We start from the raw sequence: 15,959 nt of genomic DNA, 5'->3' as shown, positions 1-15,959 counted from the left end.
ACCATGTGCCAGGCACTGTTTCAGTGTTGGGAATATTGTGTTGGACAAAAAAGTCCCTGTACTCTGGAGCTTACATTTTATGCAGGGTGGGGGCACGAAGATAATAAACATGGAAGTCATCAACCAAAAATTTTAAAATAGTAGGAATGACTGAGTGGCTTAGCTGCTGAAGTATCTGCCTTTGGCTCAGGTCATCCTAGGGTCCTGGGATTGAGTGCCACATCAGGCTCCCTGCTCAGCAGGAAACCTGCTCCTCCTTCTCCCTCTACCCCTCCCCCAGCTCGTGCACAATCTCTCTCTCTCTCTCTCTCAAATAAATAAATAAATAAATCCTTTAAAAAATGAATAAAATTCACCCACAAGTGATTCTAATGGACAGGCATGGTTGAGAATCACAGATACTAGGATCTTAAGGATTATTTATTTATTTATTTGACAGAGATCACAAGTAGGCAGAGAGGCAGGCAGAGAGAGAGAGGAGGAAGCAGGCTCCCTACTGAGCAGAGAGCCCGATGCGGGACTCAATCCCAGGACCCTGAGATCATGACCTGAGCCGAAGGCAGCGCTTTTACCCACTGAGCCACCCAGGCGCCCCAGATACTAGGATCTTGAGGCCTATAGCAAGGAGTTTGAATTTTCTTCTCATTGTAAAGAAAATCTATTTGGAAGGTAAGACAAGATATCATTTGCATTTTAAAAAGTTTTTAAAATTTTTTTTTTCATTTGCATCAAAAATATGGAGATTAAGCTGTAGAGAAGTAAGAGGGGAGTAACATTTAGAAGGTTTTTACTCTAGGGGAGAGACGATAGTAGCTTGGACCAAGGTTGTAGAAGCGGTGGTGGTAGGAGGCATGGAAATCCAGACATGTTTTGGAGGAAGAGATACCATGTTTGGCTGAAGGATCAGATGAATGGGATAAGGGACAGGGAGGAGCCAAAGTTGACTCTGGTTTCTGGCCTGGGTATTTAGAGATGGTGGTGGTATTAACTGAGATGGGGAAGATCAGGGAGGAGCAGGTATGAAAAGACTCATTACACATCCAGATGGAGGTCTTTTTTTTTTTTTTTTAGAGATTTTATTTATTTATTTGACACACAGAGATCACAAGTAGGCAGAGAGGCAGTGAGAGAGAGAGGAGGAAACAGGCTCCCCGCTGAGCAGAGAGCCCGATGTGGGGCTCGATCCCAGGACCCTGGGATCATGACCTGAGCCGAAGGCAGAGGCTTTAACCCACTGAGCCACCCAGGCGCCCCCCAGATGGAGGTCTTAAGTAGACCATTGGATGTGCAAGTTCAAACTCAGGGAAGAGGTCAGGGCCACAGACACATATTTAGAAGTATTCAATAAAATTATGGTGTTTGAAGCTTGGGTCTGAATGAGATTACTTGCTGAGAGTGTACAGAAGATGAAGGGCAGATGGCACAAGACAAAATCCTTGACTTAGGGGTTGAGCAGAGGAGGAAGAGCCTGAGAAGTAGGAATAAAGCCAAAGAGGGGGAAAAAAGTTGTGCCATAGAAGCCAAAAGAAGAAAAAGTTTCAAGGAGAAGTGGACATCTATGTCAGATGTCACCAAGGATTCAAATTAGACAAGGATTAGGACTTGCCCATTGGATTTGATAAGATGGAGGTGTTTTACAACCTAAATAAAAGCCCTGTCAATAATTTAATTACTGTATAATACAAAGATTCTCTCATACTAGTTGCCTACTACAACTATTCTAGCACTCTGGTTTTTCAGTTTTTATAAAATTCAGTTTAGACTTAGGCATCTAAGGGCAAACCAGGAGCCCTTGCTTTCTTCCTCTAATTCTGAGTCCTAAGTAGAGTGTAACTGGAATCACACTGTCTATCCAGCCACAGCTGCTGCTTCTTTGCCTGTGATCCCAAGGCTGCTCATACTTAGCATCAAGTATTAAAAAAGCGTGACTCCCAACCCTGGTTGCCCAGAATCACCTGGGGGAACTTTAAATATATATGCCCTCCCAGCTATACCTTCCTGCAATCCTTTTAGATCATCTGATCCCATAAGCCTGGAATGGAGTCCTGAAAGATTTTGGTGATCACCTCAGTCTGAGTATCCCTGGCCTAGAAGACCAGCTATCCTCCCAAAGTCCAATCCTTTTCTTCATTTCCAGTTCCTAGTGCCGTATTGTATCTCAGTGGAACCTCCTGGGTTCTTCTGTCAGCCCACTGACTATACTTCATGGCGAGTCACAAAGTCCAGACCAGAGGACCACAGATCTAGTAAGGCCTTCCTGGAAATCTCAGTAAACAAAAGGATACACGTCCCTGCAATAGAAGATTGCCCATCTTAGTCTCCTGAAAGAATGATTCCCTGGTTACCAAATGGACTAATGAGCACTCAACTCCTGTGAGCAGTGCTCACCAGTGCATCCAGTGTAGTATATAAGAATACTGGTTTTGAGATAGAAAAATACCATTTTGAAGAACGAATGGTATATGACAAAATGCAATCATAACTTTTCAGAAAACATTCTCACATGACCATAATAATCTGTAATGTGTCCAGAAAGAGTGATTTTCTTTGTGTATGAATATTTGGATTACCTTGCCCACCTACTCATTTATGAGTTGTTTAAGATAAAATGAGACAATATGTAAATATTCTAAGATTTAGAATCCCCCAAAACTAGGAACATGGGGACACATTTGGGGAATTTGACTAGAAGTCAGAAGTCCAAGGGGGCCAGAAAAGGACTGCAGAACATTTATCTTCCACTCTTTTCATTCCTCTTGGTAAGAGATTCTTATCAATATTCCAACTGAATCCCATCTGAAGTATATGTCAACAAACATCAGAATTAATGATACTGGGTATTACAACATTTCAACGATACCACCAGGGAGACAAGATGTCTCTGAACTAAGTGTCTGACCTTAGGCACCGTTAGGGGCTATGCAGCAGAGTAAATGTAAAACCTAGGTTGAACATAAATGACAGCTGACACAGGGCTTTAGTTTCAGGGCATAAGAGCTGGGGGTTCTCTGGCAATGTGGAATACCTGAGTCAGCTGAATGGGTTAGTTATCTCTACTAAGCTCCAGTCAACTATTGTCAAGAAGGCCTACAGGCTTAGTGTTGCCACATCTCATGATTTTGCAAGAAAATCCAGAAACCTGCATGTTTATGTGCTATGATCTAATTTTAAATGTTAACAATTAAAGCAGATTTTGAAATGCTGTGTGGACCAATATATATGGACCAAACAAAACTCAGTGGCAGTCCAGATTTGGTCAAGTAGACCACCACTTTGCAACAACTGGTCTGTGCCATGATGTATCCGACACAAAAGAATCTCAGAACCTCTGACTGCTCCCCATTGCCTGAAGCATAAATTCTGGAGTCCTAAGCTCAGCCCACAGGTATTATAGTGGACAGGAACCCTTTCGGGGTCAGAGAGGCCTGAGTACATAAGATAGTTCACATACTGTTAACATGACTTCAAGCAAGTGACTCAAACTTTCTGAGCCTCAACATTCTCATCTCAGAAATGGGGATGATGATGATTATTATTATTTTTAGTTTCAGAGGCAGAGTTTAGTGATTCGTAAGTTGGATATTACATTCCTCATTACATCACATGCCCTTCTTAGTGCCCATCACCCGGTTACCCCATGTCCCTACCCACCTCCGTCCAAGAACAAATATTGTGAAAATGTCTGGGCTACCCAAAACAGTCTATTCATTCAATGCAATTCCTATCAAAATACCATCAATATTTTTCAATGAGTTTTAACAAATAATCCTAAAATTTGTCTGGAATCAGAAAAGACCCCAAATAGCCAAAGGAATGTTGAAAAAGAAAACCAAAGCTGATAGCATCATAATTCCGGACTCCAAGGTCTATTACAAAGCTGTCATCATGAAGACAATATGCTACTGGCACATAAACAGACTTATAGATCAATGGAACAGAATAGAGAGCCCAGAAATAGACCTTCAACTCTTTGGTCAACTAATCTTCGACAAAGCAGGAAAGAATGTCCCCTGGAAAAAAGACAGTATCTTCAACAAATGGTGTTGGGAAAATTGAACAGCCACATGCAGAAGAATGAAACTGGACCATTTCCTTACACCTTATACAAAGATAAACTCAAAATGGATTAAAGACCTCAGATTAAATCTGAGGGACACTTGAGTTGCTCAGTCAGTAAAGCATTTGCCTTCGGCTCAGGTGATGATCCTGGGATCAAGTCTCACATCAGGCTCCCTGCTCAGTGGGGAGGCTGCTGCTTTCTGCCTGCTGCTCCCCCTGTTTGTGCTCTCTCTCTCTCTGTCAAATAAATAAATAAAAATCTTTAAAAAAAATAAGAAGAAGACTTAACTCTGGGAAAGGAATCCTTGAAAATCCTAAAGGAGAACATAGGCAGCAATGTCTTTGACCTTGGCCGCAGCAACTTCTTGCTAGACATGTCTTCAAAGGCAAGGGAGATAAAAATGGGGATTATATGTGCCTCTTGGTGTGAGGCACTGAGATGGTCACTATATCATTTCTCTCATATTTGTGCCAAAATGCATACGTGAATCCAATCATGACGAAACATCAGACAAAGCCAAATTGAAGGAGATTCTACAAATTAAATGACACGTTACTCTTCAAACATGTCAAGATCATGAAAGATGCAAATAGACTGAGGAACAATTTCAGATTGAAGGAGACAAAAGAGACTTGAAAACTAAAGTACAGCGTGACACTGGACTGGATCCTAGACCAAGAAAAAAATATATAGTGTGAAGGACATCATTGGTGCGAACAATGACATTTGAAAAAAGAACTGGGGATTAGATAATCGTATTGTGTGGCCATTAAATTTTCTGGTTTTGATAATTGCATTGTTGTGTAAGAGGACATCATAGTTCTTAGGATGTGCACACTGAAGTATGTAGGGGCAGAAGGGCAAAGTAACTGCTGTTCATTCTCAGATGATTCAGGGACACACATACACAGAGAAAGAGAAAGAGAAGGAAGGGGACATTTGCACCGGGCAAAATGTTAACCTGAAAAACTGGTCAAGCGGGGTATCGAGCAGTTATTTGTATTCTCCTTGCAACTTTTCTGTTAAGTTCAAAATTAAATCAAAAGAAACTATTACAAAAAATTATTTTTTAAAAGATTTTATTCATTTATTTGACAGAGAGAGACACAGCAAGAGGGAGAGGAAGAAGCAGGCCTCCTGCTGAGCAGGGAGCCCAACAGAGGGTTCACTCCCAGGACCCTGGGATCATGACCCGGGAGACAAAGACAGACTCGTAATGACTGAGCCACCCAGGTGCCCCACAAAAAAATTTTAAATGAGGATAATATTACCCACCTCATAAGAGCACTGTGAAATGTTGAGATAATGACTACATAATATCATTTTAGCAGGTGTCAGACCCTTCCTAAATGATAGCTCCTCCCCTCCGTGTTCCTTCTCCAGCTACTCAGACGTCTAAATCATGTCACATCCCTGAGCCCCAGGATAAGCTAAGCACTGCCCTATCACTATGCTTTGCAAATGGGTTTCCTCTGCTTCTTATTCCCATTGTCCTGTGTCCATTTGACAACCTTTTTTTATTCTCCCAGGCCAAGCTCAGGTGTTAGCACCCTGGGAAGCCTTTCTCTCCTGAAGCAAGTGAATGTGATTATTTTGTCCTCTAGAGTCCCATGGGACTCAATACAAATGCATTACGACACTGAACCCACAGTGTTTCAGTATTTTGTGTGCACACCAGTTCAGCTCCTAAAGGGTAGGGACCATGTAATATCTATCTTTGTCCCCTTCCTGTGTTAAGCATAGTGCCTGGTACAAAGAATGCTCAAAAATATATCAAAATGAGTTAAATGTTTTCTCTGCATAGGTTCTTTTAGGTGAATTTTTGAATTGTTTCCCAGGGATGTAATCTTTGAGAAAAATGGAGGGCAGCTTAGGTTTTTAAATTCTAAACTCTGGGCTGTCTGATGATAGATTTGGATCTCTTCTTATAAACTCTTGTTTCTAATGAAATATACATGTCTAATTATAATAACACCTTAATTTTTTTTAAATGTTGGGTCCTGGGGTAATCGTTAACTTCTGACTCTCCCATCATGGTTCTTAAAAGATGAGTGCTGGATGTGATAAGACAACACATTAAAAAAAATTTTAATGCAATTTTACTGTCCCAGAGCTTTTACCGTGATTTTATACGTATCCTTTATTGTAGTTCCCTAGTTTTGCTCACATAACTGGCCAGAAGAGTTTGACAAGCACAGAGATCATGAGAATTCAAAGAGAGACAGACTTTCTCAAGTAAGTATCACATTTTCTTCACTATTTCTTCAATTCTACTGAGGCATTGTCAAGAAAATTTAAGGATGAGGCGTAAGAATGGTGTTTGCTCACCCACTGTCTTTCATTAAATTTTTACAAATTTTAAAAGTATACAATAAAACTGCACTTATTTAAAAAGTATAATTGACCCTTATGTATATCAGATCATTATGTACAATGGCCAAGACATGGAAGCAACCAAGGTGTTCATCAATAGGCTAATGAATAGGGAAGATGCGGTATATTTATACAGTGAAATATTACATAGCTATAAAAAAGGATAAGACCATGCCATTTGTGACAACATAGATGGACCTAGGGGATATCATGTTGAGTGAAATAAATCATACTGAGAAAGACAAATACCATATGATTTCACTCATATGTGGAATCTAAAAAACAAGACAAATGAATAAACAAACAGAAGAACCAGACTTATAAATACAAAGAACAAACTAATGCTTGCTGGAGGGGAAGGGGTTGGAGGGATGGGCACAATGGGGAAGACAAGTGGGAGAAATAGACTTCCAGTTAGGGAATGAATAAGTTATAGGAATAAAAGCATAGGGAATATAGTGAGTGGTAATAACATTGTATGATGATAGACGGTAGCTATAGTTGGGGTGAGCATAGCATATAAAGAAATCTAACCACTAAAAAAAAAAAAAAGAAGGGGTGCCTGGGTGGCTCAGTAGGTTGAGCCGCTGCCTTCGGCTCGGGTCATGGTCTCGGGGTCCTGGAATCGAGTCCCGCGTCGGGCTCTCTGCTCAGCAGGGAGTCTGCTTCCTCCTCTCTCTCTCTACCTGCCTCTCTGCCTACTTGTGATCTCTCTCTGTCAAATAAATAAATAAAATCTTTAAAAAAAAAAAAAAAGAAGAAGAAGAAGAAGAAGAAAAGAAAGAAATCTAACCACTATGTTACATAACATTGTGTATCAACCCTACTCAAGTAAAAAAAAAATTTAATTCATTTTGCAAAAAAAAAGTGCAACTGACATGCATATAACCTTGAAACTATCACCGTAATCAAGAAAATGAACAAGTCCATCACCTCCAAAAGTTTCTTGTACTGTACCCTTTTGGAATCCCTCCGTATCCCAAGGCAACTATTGATCTACTTCTATTTAAAAAGTACTTCCTAAACCCAAGACGGATCCCACCACAAGATTTTCCACTATGTTTTCTTCTAGAAATTTTATCTCTTATGATCCATATTTAATTATGGTGTGAGGTTATTCCAGTACTGCTGGCTGAAAAGATTGTCCTTTCCTTATTGATTACTTTTGGAATTTTGTGGCTCTGTTTCTGGACTCTGTATTCTGATCCACTGATGTTTGTCTATATTTACTACCACATTTCTTGATTACCATACCCTTATAATAAGTCTTGAAACTAAGTGTTATAAATTCTGCAACTTTGTTCTTCTTTTTTAAAAATAGTTTGGCTTTTCTCGGTACTTTGCATTTTTTTTTTAAAGATTTTATTTACCCATTTGTCAAAGAGAGAGAGAGAGAGAGAGAGAGAGAGCGCTTAAGCAGGGGGAGGGGCAGAGGGAGAAGCAGACTCCCTGCTGAGCAAGGAGCCTGATGCAGGACTGGATCACAGGACCATGGAATCATGACCTGAGCCAAAGGCAGCCACCTAGCTCACCGAGCCATCCAGTCATCCTGATACTTTGCATTTTCAAACAAGTTTTAAAATCAAGTTCTCAACATCTACAAAATGTCTGCTAGAGTTTTGATTTGGATTGCATTTAGTTGATACATTAATTTAAGACAGATTGATGTTATTAACAATTTTGAGCCTTTACAGTCCAGGAAAATGGGGTATCATCATTTATTTAGGTCTTCCTTAATTTCTTTCAGCAGTGTTGTGTAGTTTTCAATGCTCAGGTTTTACATATCCTTTGTCAAACTGATTCCTAAGTATTTGATAATTTTTTGATGCTGTCATAAATGTTATTGCTTTTAAAATCTAAATTTCTGATTTTTCATTGCTGGGATATTAAATGGATTTTTGTGTAGTGTTCTTATATCCTGGAATCTTACTCAACTCACTTATTCTTTTAGCTTTTTTGGTAGAGTCCATAGAATTATCTACATAGATGGTCAGGACACCTGTGAATATTTTCTAAATTTTTTTTAAGGTTTATTTATTTAATCTCTACACCCAACATGGGGCTCAATCTCATGACCTTGAGATCGAGAGTCACATGCTCTTCTGACTGTGGCAGCCAGGCACCCCTCATCTGCAAATACAGGCAATTGTTTTATTTCTTCATTTTCTGTGTGGGTCCTTCCTTCCAGCATAAACTGATTTATTTAAAAGTTTTAAAACGCGTGATAAACTAGAGATTATCCTTAGAATTAGCAATTTAGCTTTGTTAAAGACCAGGTAGGATTAGAGGGTAAGAAATGGTATTGGGTGGGGGTGCACCTGCCTTAGTCACAGTGCAATCAATTACATATTAATTCAGCTGTTACATCCTGGGGGGTAGAAGCTGGGGGATCGGTTATTTATCTACCGGGAGCTCTACACAAATTAGAGACTTCCAGACCTCCCCAGTGCCATCCTTCTCTACTCCTCAGGACCCTAAAGCCACCTAGATTGCAACATTCTCTATGCATATATTCTTCCCTCCCTAAGGAACTCTGCAAGCCGAAACTGTCTGCCCTCTGCAGCTGGAACATATATGCACATCCCTTTTCTTTCTTTCTTTTTTTCTTGACTTGTTGTCTTGGCCAGAACTTCCAGTAAATTTAGAATAGAAGTGATGAGAGTGGACATTCTTGCCTTATTCCTGAACATAGGGAGACAACATTCCATTTTTTATCATTAAATATGATACTGGCTAGAGATTCTTTTGTTGACCTTTCAGATTGAGGAAACTTTCTATTACTAGCTTGCTGAGAGTTTCTTTTTAAAAGAAGATTTTATTTATCTATCTGAAATAGAGAGAGAGAGAGAGTGAGAGGGAGAACCTGAGCTGGGGAAAGGGCAGAGAAAGAGGGAGAAGCAGACTCCCTGCTGAGCATGAAGCCTGATTCGGGGCTTGATCCCAGAATGCTGGGATCATGACCTGAGCCAGAGGCAGATGCTTAACTGACTGAGCCACCCAGGCACCCCTGATTTTCAAGTTAAAAAAAAATATATTATTTATTTATTTATTTGATGGGGGTGGGCAGGGAACACACAAGTAGGCAGAGCAGCAGGCAGAGGGAGAGGGAGAAGCAGGCTCCCCACTGAGCAGAGAGCCCAATGCAGGGCTCAATCCTAGGACCCTGAGATCATGACCTGAGTTGAAGGCAGATGCTTAACCACCTGAGCCACCCAGGTGCCCCTGATTTTTAAGTTTTAAATCACCCATGCATTTCTGAGATAAGTCTCACTTGAAATATTATTTATTTTATGTCATGTTTAATTTCATTTGCTAAAATATAAATAACTTTTGTGTATGTGTGCATGAAGGATATTGTCTGTAATGTTCACACCTTACAGTGAAGATCTTTGTCTGATTTTAGTATTAGGATGATACTAAATGAGTTGGGAAGTATTCTCTTTCCTTTCATTTTCTGAGTTTGTATAGAATTGGTATTATTTTTTCATAGGTGTTTGGTAGGGTATACTAGTAAAGGCACTGCGGCCCAGAGTTTTAAGGAAGATTTTAAACTACATATTAAATTTGTTTAATAGGGGCACCTGGGTGGCTCAGTGGGTTAAAGCCTCTGCCTTTGGCTCAGGTCATGATCCGGGGGTCCTGGGATCGAGCCCCACATTGGGCTCTCTGTTCCATGGGAAGCCTGCTTCCTCATCTCTCTCTCTGCCTCTCTGCCTACTTGTGATCTCTGTCTGTCAAATAAATAAATAAAAATCTTTTAAAAAATAAATAAATAAAATTTGTTGAATAAATATAAATCTTTTTAGGTTTATCTATTTCTTTTTTTAGTGAAACTTTGGTTGTTTTTTTTTTTTTAAAGATTTATTTATTTGTTAGAGAGAAAAGGAGCAGGGGGCAGAGGGAGAGAGAATCTGAAGCAGACTGTACACTGAGTGTGGAGCTGGACACAGGGCTTGATCTCCTGACCCTGAGATCAGCACCTGAGCTGAAACCACGAGCCATTTGCTCAACCAACTGCACCATCCAGACACCCCTCCTCTTCTTTTTCTAATTTCTTTAATGTGGAAGATGAAGTCATTTATTTGAAGCCTTTCTTCTTTCGAATATAGACATTTAGAACTCTGCATTTCCCCCTGAGTACTGCGTTAGCCCCAAATGTTGGTATGTTGTCTTTTCATTTCATTTCATTTTTACTTTAAAAATTTTTTTTAAGTAGACTCCATGCCCAATGTAGGGCTTGAGCTCACGACCCTGAGATCAAGAGCCACACGCTCTGCTGACTGAGCTAGGTGCCCCTGTTGTGTTTTCATTTTAATTCAGTGTAAACTCTAACTGTCCTTGTTTCTTTTTTGACCCATGGGTTATTTTGAAAGTATTTTATTAAATTTCTAAATATTTGTAGATTTTCCTTATATCCTCTCATCTTTATTTCAAATTTAATTCCTTTTTTGATCAGAGAACATATATGATTTGATTGGCGAGTGTTCATGTATATTTGAAAAGAATGTGCATTTTTTGGGACGCCTGGGTGGCTCAGTTGGTTGGGCAGCTGCCTTCGGCTCAGGTCATGATCCCGGTGTCCCGGGATCGAGTCCCACGTCGGGCTCCTTGCCCCGCAGGGAGCCTGCCTCTCCCTCTGACTCTGCCTGCCACTCTGCCTGTGCGCTCTCTCTCTCTCTCTCTCTGACAAATAAATAAATAAAATCTTAAAAAAAAAAAAAAAGAATGTGCATTTTTCTAGGGTGAGTATTCTGTAAATGTCAATTAGTTTAAGTTGGTTGATAGTATTGTTTAACTCTGTAACTTAATGAGTGATTGAGAAATCTATGTGACTATAATAATGAATTTGTCTACTTATCCTTGCTTTCTATCAGATTTTGCTTCATGTACTTTTAAGTTCTATTATCATGTATAAACCTTGTGGATTCTTATGTCCTATTGCTGAGTTGACCCCTTCTTTAACCTTGGTGATACCCTTTGTTTAGAAATCTATTTTGTCTGAAAAAAAAAAATCTATTTTGTTTGATATTAACATAGCTACTCCTGCTCTCTTCTGGTTAGTGTTTGCATGGTCTGTTTTCATTCTTTTATGTTTAACCTATTTGTTTTTCTTTAATTTTTTAAATTTTTTAAAATTTATTTATTTGTTAGAGAGAGAGAGAGAGAGAGAGCGAGTGTGAGCGCACAGGCAGACAGAGTAGTAGGCAGAGGCAGAGGGAGAAGCAGGCTCCCAGCCAAGCAAGGAGCCCGAAGCGGTACTCCATCCCAGGATGCTGGGATCATGACCTGAGCCGAAGGCAGCTGCTTAACCAACTGAGCCACCTAGGCGTCCCTCTTTAAGTTTTTTTTTTTTTTTTTTTTTTTTTTAAACAGCATTTAGTTGCTTTAAAAACATTTTAATTGGGGGTGTTAAGAGATATATTCTGATGATTGATATGTTTGAATTTAAATCGACCATCATGCTTTTTGTTTTCTGTTCATCTTATCTGTTCTTTGTTGCCTTTTCTTTTTTTCTGCCATCTGTTGGATTAATTGGGTACGTTTCATGATTCCATTTTATTTTATATGCTTTGTTAGCTTATTAGCTGTAACTTTGTTTTTAGTGGTTGCTTTAGGGTTTCTAAAACATATTTGACTCATCACAGCCTATCCTCAAATAGGATTATGCCACCTTGTCTAAAGCACAAGAACCTTATATCCTATACTTCTAGGAGCTCAGTAACAGTAGCCTTAGTGCCATTGTGGTCACTCATTTCACATCTACAAATACTATGAACCCCATAATACATTATTATATTTAAACATATTATACATATACATTATTACATTATTACTTTTATTTGATATAATAATTATTTTTGAGGCCCTTTATACTTTTATTGTGGTAAATAAAATCTACACATTTTAACAATTTTTAAGTGTACAGTTCTCTAGCATTAAGTACATCCACAGTGTTGTGCAACCATCACCAGCCATCCATTTCCAGAATTTTTTTGTCATTCCAAATGGAACTCAGTTCCCATTAAACAACAACTCCTTTACCTAATCCTTGCAGCCCTTGGTGACCTCTGTTCTCCTTTCTGTTTGTATGAATTTGCCTATTCTAGTTTCTTTATATAGTAGAATCAGACAGTATTTGTCCTTTTGTGTTTGACTTATTTCACTTAGCATAACATTTTCAAAGTTCCCATGTTGTAGTATGTATCAGAATCTCATTCCATATTAAAGATGAAAAATATTCCATTATGTATACACCACCATTTGTTTCTCTGCTCGTCTGTTGATGGACACTTGAGTTGTTACCACATTTAACTATTGTAAATAACGCTGCTATGAACACTGGTGTCCAAGTATCTGAGACCCTGATTTCAGTTCTTTTGAGCATTTACCTAGGACTGGAATTTTGATTTTATGGTAATTCTTGTCCAACACTTTGAGGAACTGCCAAACTGTTTCCCACAACAGCTGCCTCATTTTACCTTCCACCAGAAATGCACAAGGGTGTCACTTTCTCCACCAATACTTACTATTTTCTGTTTTTCTAATAGTCATCCTAATAGATATAAAGTGGATTTTCATTGGGGTTTTTGCTTTGCATTCCTAATGACAAGTGATCTTGAGAATGTTTTTCACATGTTTCTTGGCCATTTGTATATCTTCTTTGGTCAAGGAGTGGTTCTCCAGCATGCCAGGCAAGACCTGTCACTTAGGCTGAGCTCAGAGGTCAGGTGGGAAGTCAGAAAATTGCACTTAATGTAGACTTTGCTGGAATTCTCGAGGCTTACTGTCACACATGCCAAATCCAATGTGATAGGATGACTCAGAAGTGGGATCAAGGCTGCTGATAAACTTCTGCCACAGTCAGGAAGTAAGGTAAGCCAGACCAGGTGAAGGGTACCAGTCGGTCCAGGTGGAAGGCCACTTTGTAATAGAATGACCGGAGAAGCATCCCCTGTCTTGACCTTGTTCCGTAGACATTGAGAGTGATCTGCTCTTTGTTTTTGTTTTTGTTTTCTTTTTTTTTTCTTTAATAATTTATTTATTTGACAGAGATCACAAGTAGGCAGAGAGAGAGAGAGAGCGCAGGGGAAGCAGGCTCCCGGTGGAGCAGAGAACCTAATGCGGGGCTCGATCCCAGGATCCTGGGATCATGACTTGAGCCAAAGCAGACGCCTTAACCCACTGAGCCACCCAGGCACTCCTGTTTTTGTTTTTCTAAAATGTTTGAACACTTGGAGATTTTCGTCTAACTTCTTAATGTGAACCCATCAGAACATGGCCAATGAGGAACCTATTTTATTACAGATGTGTCCACTGCCTGGCCCCCCGCCCATCTGACCCCTTTGCTCGCTTCTGTCAAGAATGTGGCTCTCCTGTCCCACCCATATTTGGCTGTCGTCTCCCACCCCCAGAAGGAGCTCAGGTGAGCAGCAGAATCTTCAAAAACTTCTTTCATTGGTTTATCTGATTTTTAGTAGCCACAGTAGCGTAGTACCTGGCATTCATGATTCCCAAACATAAATACTTGTTGAAAAAATTACTGGCAGTTAATCTCTTATTGTCCAGTCTCTTACTTAAGAATGGAAAACCTTGTTTGCGATGCCATTTCTTTCATTATCCTTAAAAAAGCACAGGCTGAAAAGGATACTGAAATTTTACTGTTTCAGTGATATGTGCATGGATAAATATCTATGTCCTACTTGCATGATATTCAGTTCATAACCTGTGTACAGTAATATTTCTTTTCTAGAAATAAATGGAGAGAAGTACTAATTACAAGTCTTTGTATCCTTAAGATACATCATTCTGTCCAAAGATGCTCTTGGTATAACCCATAGATGGATCAATTAAAAAATTTTGGCTGTTAAGTATAGATAATAATTGGTATTAGCCTACTAAAGAGTTTGTAGTTAGAAAAGATACTCAACTTACTAAAAATCAAAACCTTTGCCAAAATGTGTTATCTTTTGTGCATTTGAAACTTGGGGAGTTTTTTGGAGTAGGGTTTGCAAAATGAAATAAAAGGATCTATGATGTTGACTGAAAGATAACCATCTTTAAAAAGGTAGTCACTAAGAAAAAGCCACTAATTCAGTGAGTTTAAGTCTAGAGTTCTAGAATTGAGTTATATCTTCAAGCAAAAGGTGAGAATCTAAATAGATATCTTTTTTACAATTTATTCCAACATATTGCTCAAGATTGTTGTAGAAGTTAATTTAATTTACTATAAAATACCTTGAACTTCATAAAGAAGATAATACAGCAAATAAAACATGAACAGGTCTCAGCAGTTTGGATTTTCCCTGCTTATATTCATTCGTTGGTACAGTGTCAAAGATATTTTTTACTTGCCTGAAAACAGATTTTCAAAGACTTTATTTATTATTTTAGAGAGAGAGATAATGTGAGCAGGGGATGGGACCAGGGAGAGAGAGAGAGAAAGAATCCTAAGTAGACTCTGCTGAGCACAGAGCCCGATGTGGGGCTTGATCCCAGAAACCTGAGATCACAACACAAGTTGAAACCAAGAGTCAGTTGCTCAACCAACTGTGCAACCCAGGTGCTCTGGAAAACAGATTTTCAGAACTTTCTTTGTTCCTTTAGGGAGGAAAGGTCATCAAAGATCATACATATTTTATTATTTATTTATTTATTTATTTAAGATTTTATTTATTTATTTGACAGACAGAGATCACAAACAGGCAGAGAGGCAGGCAGAGAGAGAGGAGGAAGCAGGCTCCCTGCTGAGCAGAGAGCTATTTATTTATTTTTAAAGATTTTATTTACTTATTTGACACAGAGAGACATGACAAGTAGGCAGAGAGGCAGGCAGAGAGAGGGGGAAGCAGGCTTCCCACTGAGCAGAGAGCCCGATGTGGGGCTCAATCCCAGGACCCTGAGATCATGACCTGAGTCGAAGGCAGAGGCTTAACCCACTGAGCCACCCAGGCACCCCAATATTTTATTTATTTTTTAAAGATTTTATTTATTTATTTGACCGAGAGAGCACAAGCAGGGGGAGCAGCAGGCATAGAGGGAGAAGCAGACTCCCTGCTCAGCTTGATCCTAGGACCCTGGGATCATGACTTGAACCAAAGGCAGACTTTAACCAACTGAGCCACCTAGGTGCCCTTGCTTTAAAATATGAATATTTTAAATGACAAACTTTGAAACATCTATACTGTCCCCAAAATAATATTTGTTAATATGCTATAATATATAAACAGATTTGGGGATGCCTGGGTGGTTCAGTGGGTTAAGCCTCTGCCTTTGGCTCAAGTCATGGTCCCAGGGTCCTGGGATCGAGCCCCACTTCAGGCTCTCTGCTCAGCGGGGAGCCTGCTTCCCTCTCTCTATCTCTCCGTCTACCTCTCTGCCTACTTGTGATCTCTCTCTCTGTCAAATAAATAAATAAAATCTTTTTAAAAATAAAAAAAATATATATATAAACAGATTTGTAATTTAAACTCTTTATTTGCTACTTATTGTGTCCTGCTCTTAGCTGGATTTCTGGGATTCAAAGGGG

The 15,959-nt window shown here is 39.4% G+C and overlaps 1 protein-coding gene across 11 annotated transcripts in view; it reads left to right on the top strand.

The window, feature by feature from the left end:
- Window positions 1-15,959, top strand: part of DZANK1 (double zinc ribbon and ankyrin repeat domains 1) — a 61,791-nt gene that overhangs the window by 18,086 nt on the left and 27,746 nt on the right. For 10 of the 11 annotated variants that reach the window (XM_032351503.1, XM_032351498.1, XM_032351504.1 and 7 more), the window contains exons 8-9: window positions 6,210-6,295; window positions 13,739-13,856. In XM_032351503.1, the coding sequence (XP_032207394.1) occupies window positions 6,210-6,295; window positions 13,739-13,856 (204 nt within the window). Of the gene's footprint in view, window positions 1-5,589; window positions 5,753-6,209; window positions 6,296-13,738; window positions 13,857-15,959 lie in introns of all 11 variants that reach the window. The other variant, XM_032351507.1, reaches the window with a different exon arrangement.

Source organism: Mustela erminea, chromosome 7, assembly GCF_009829155.1.
Source record: "Mustela erminea isolate mMusErm1 chromosome 7, mMusErm1.Pri, whole genome shotgun sequence".
In the NCBI taxonomy this organism is placed as follows: domain Eukaryota; kingdom Metazoa; phylum Chordata; class Mammalia; order Carnivora; family Mustelidae; genus Mustela; species Mustela erminea.
Note: the sequence above shows the minus strand (reverse complement) of the source record. Positions and strands in the feature narration are given on the sequence as shown.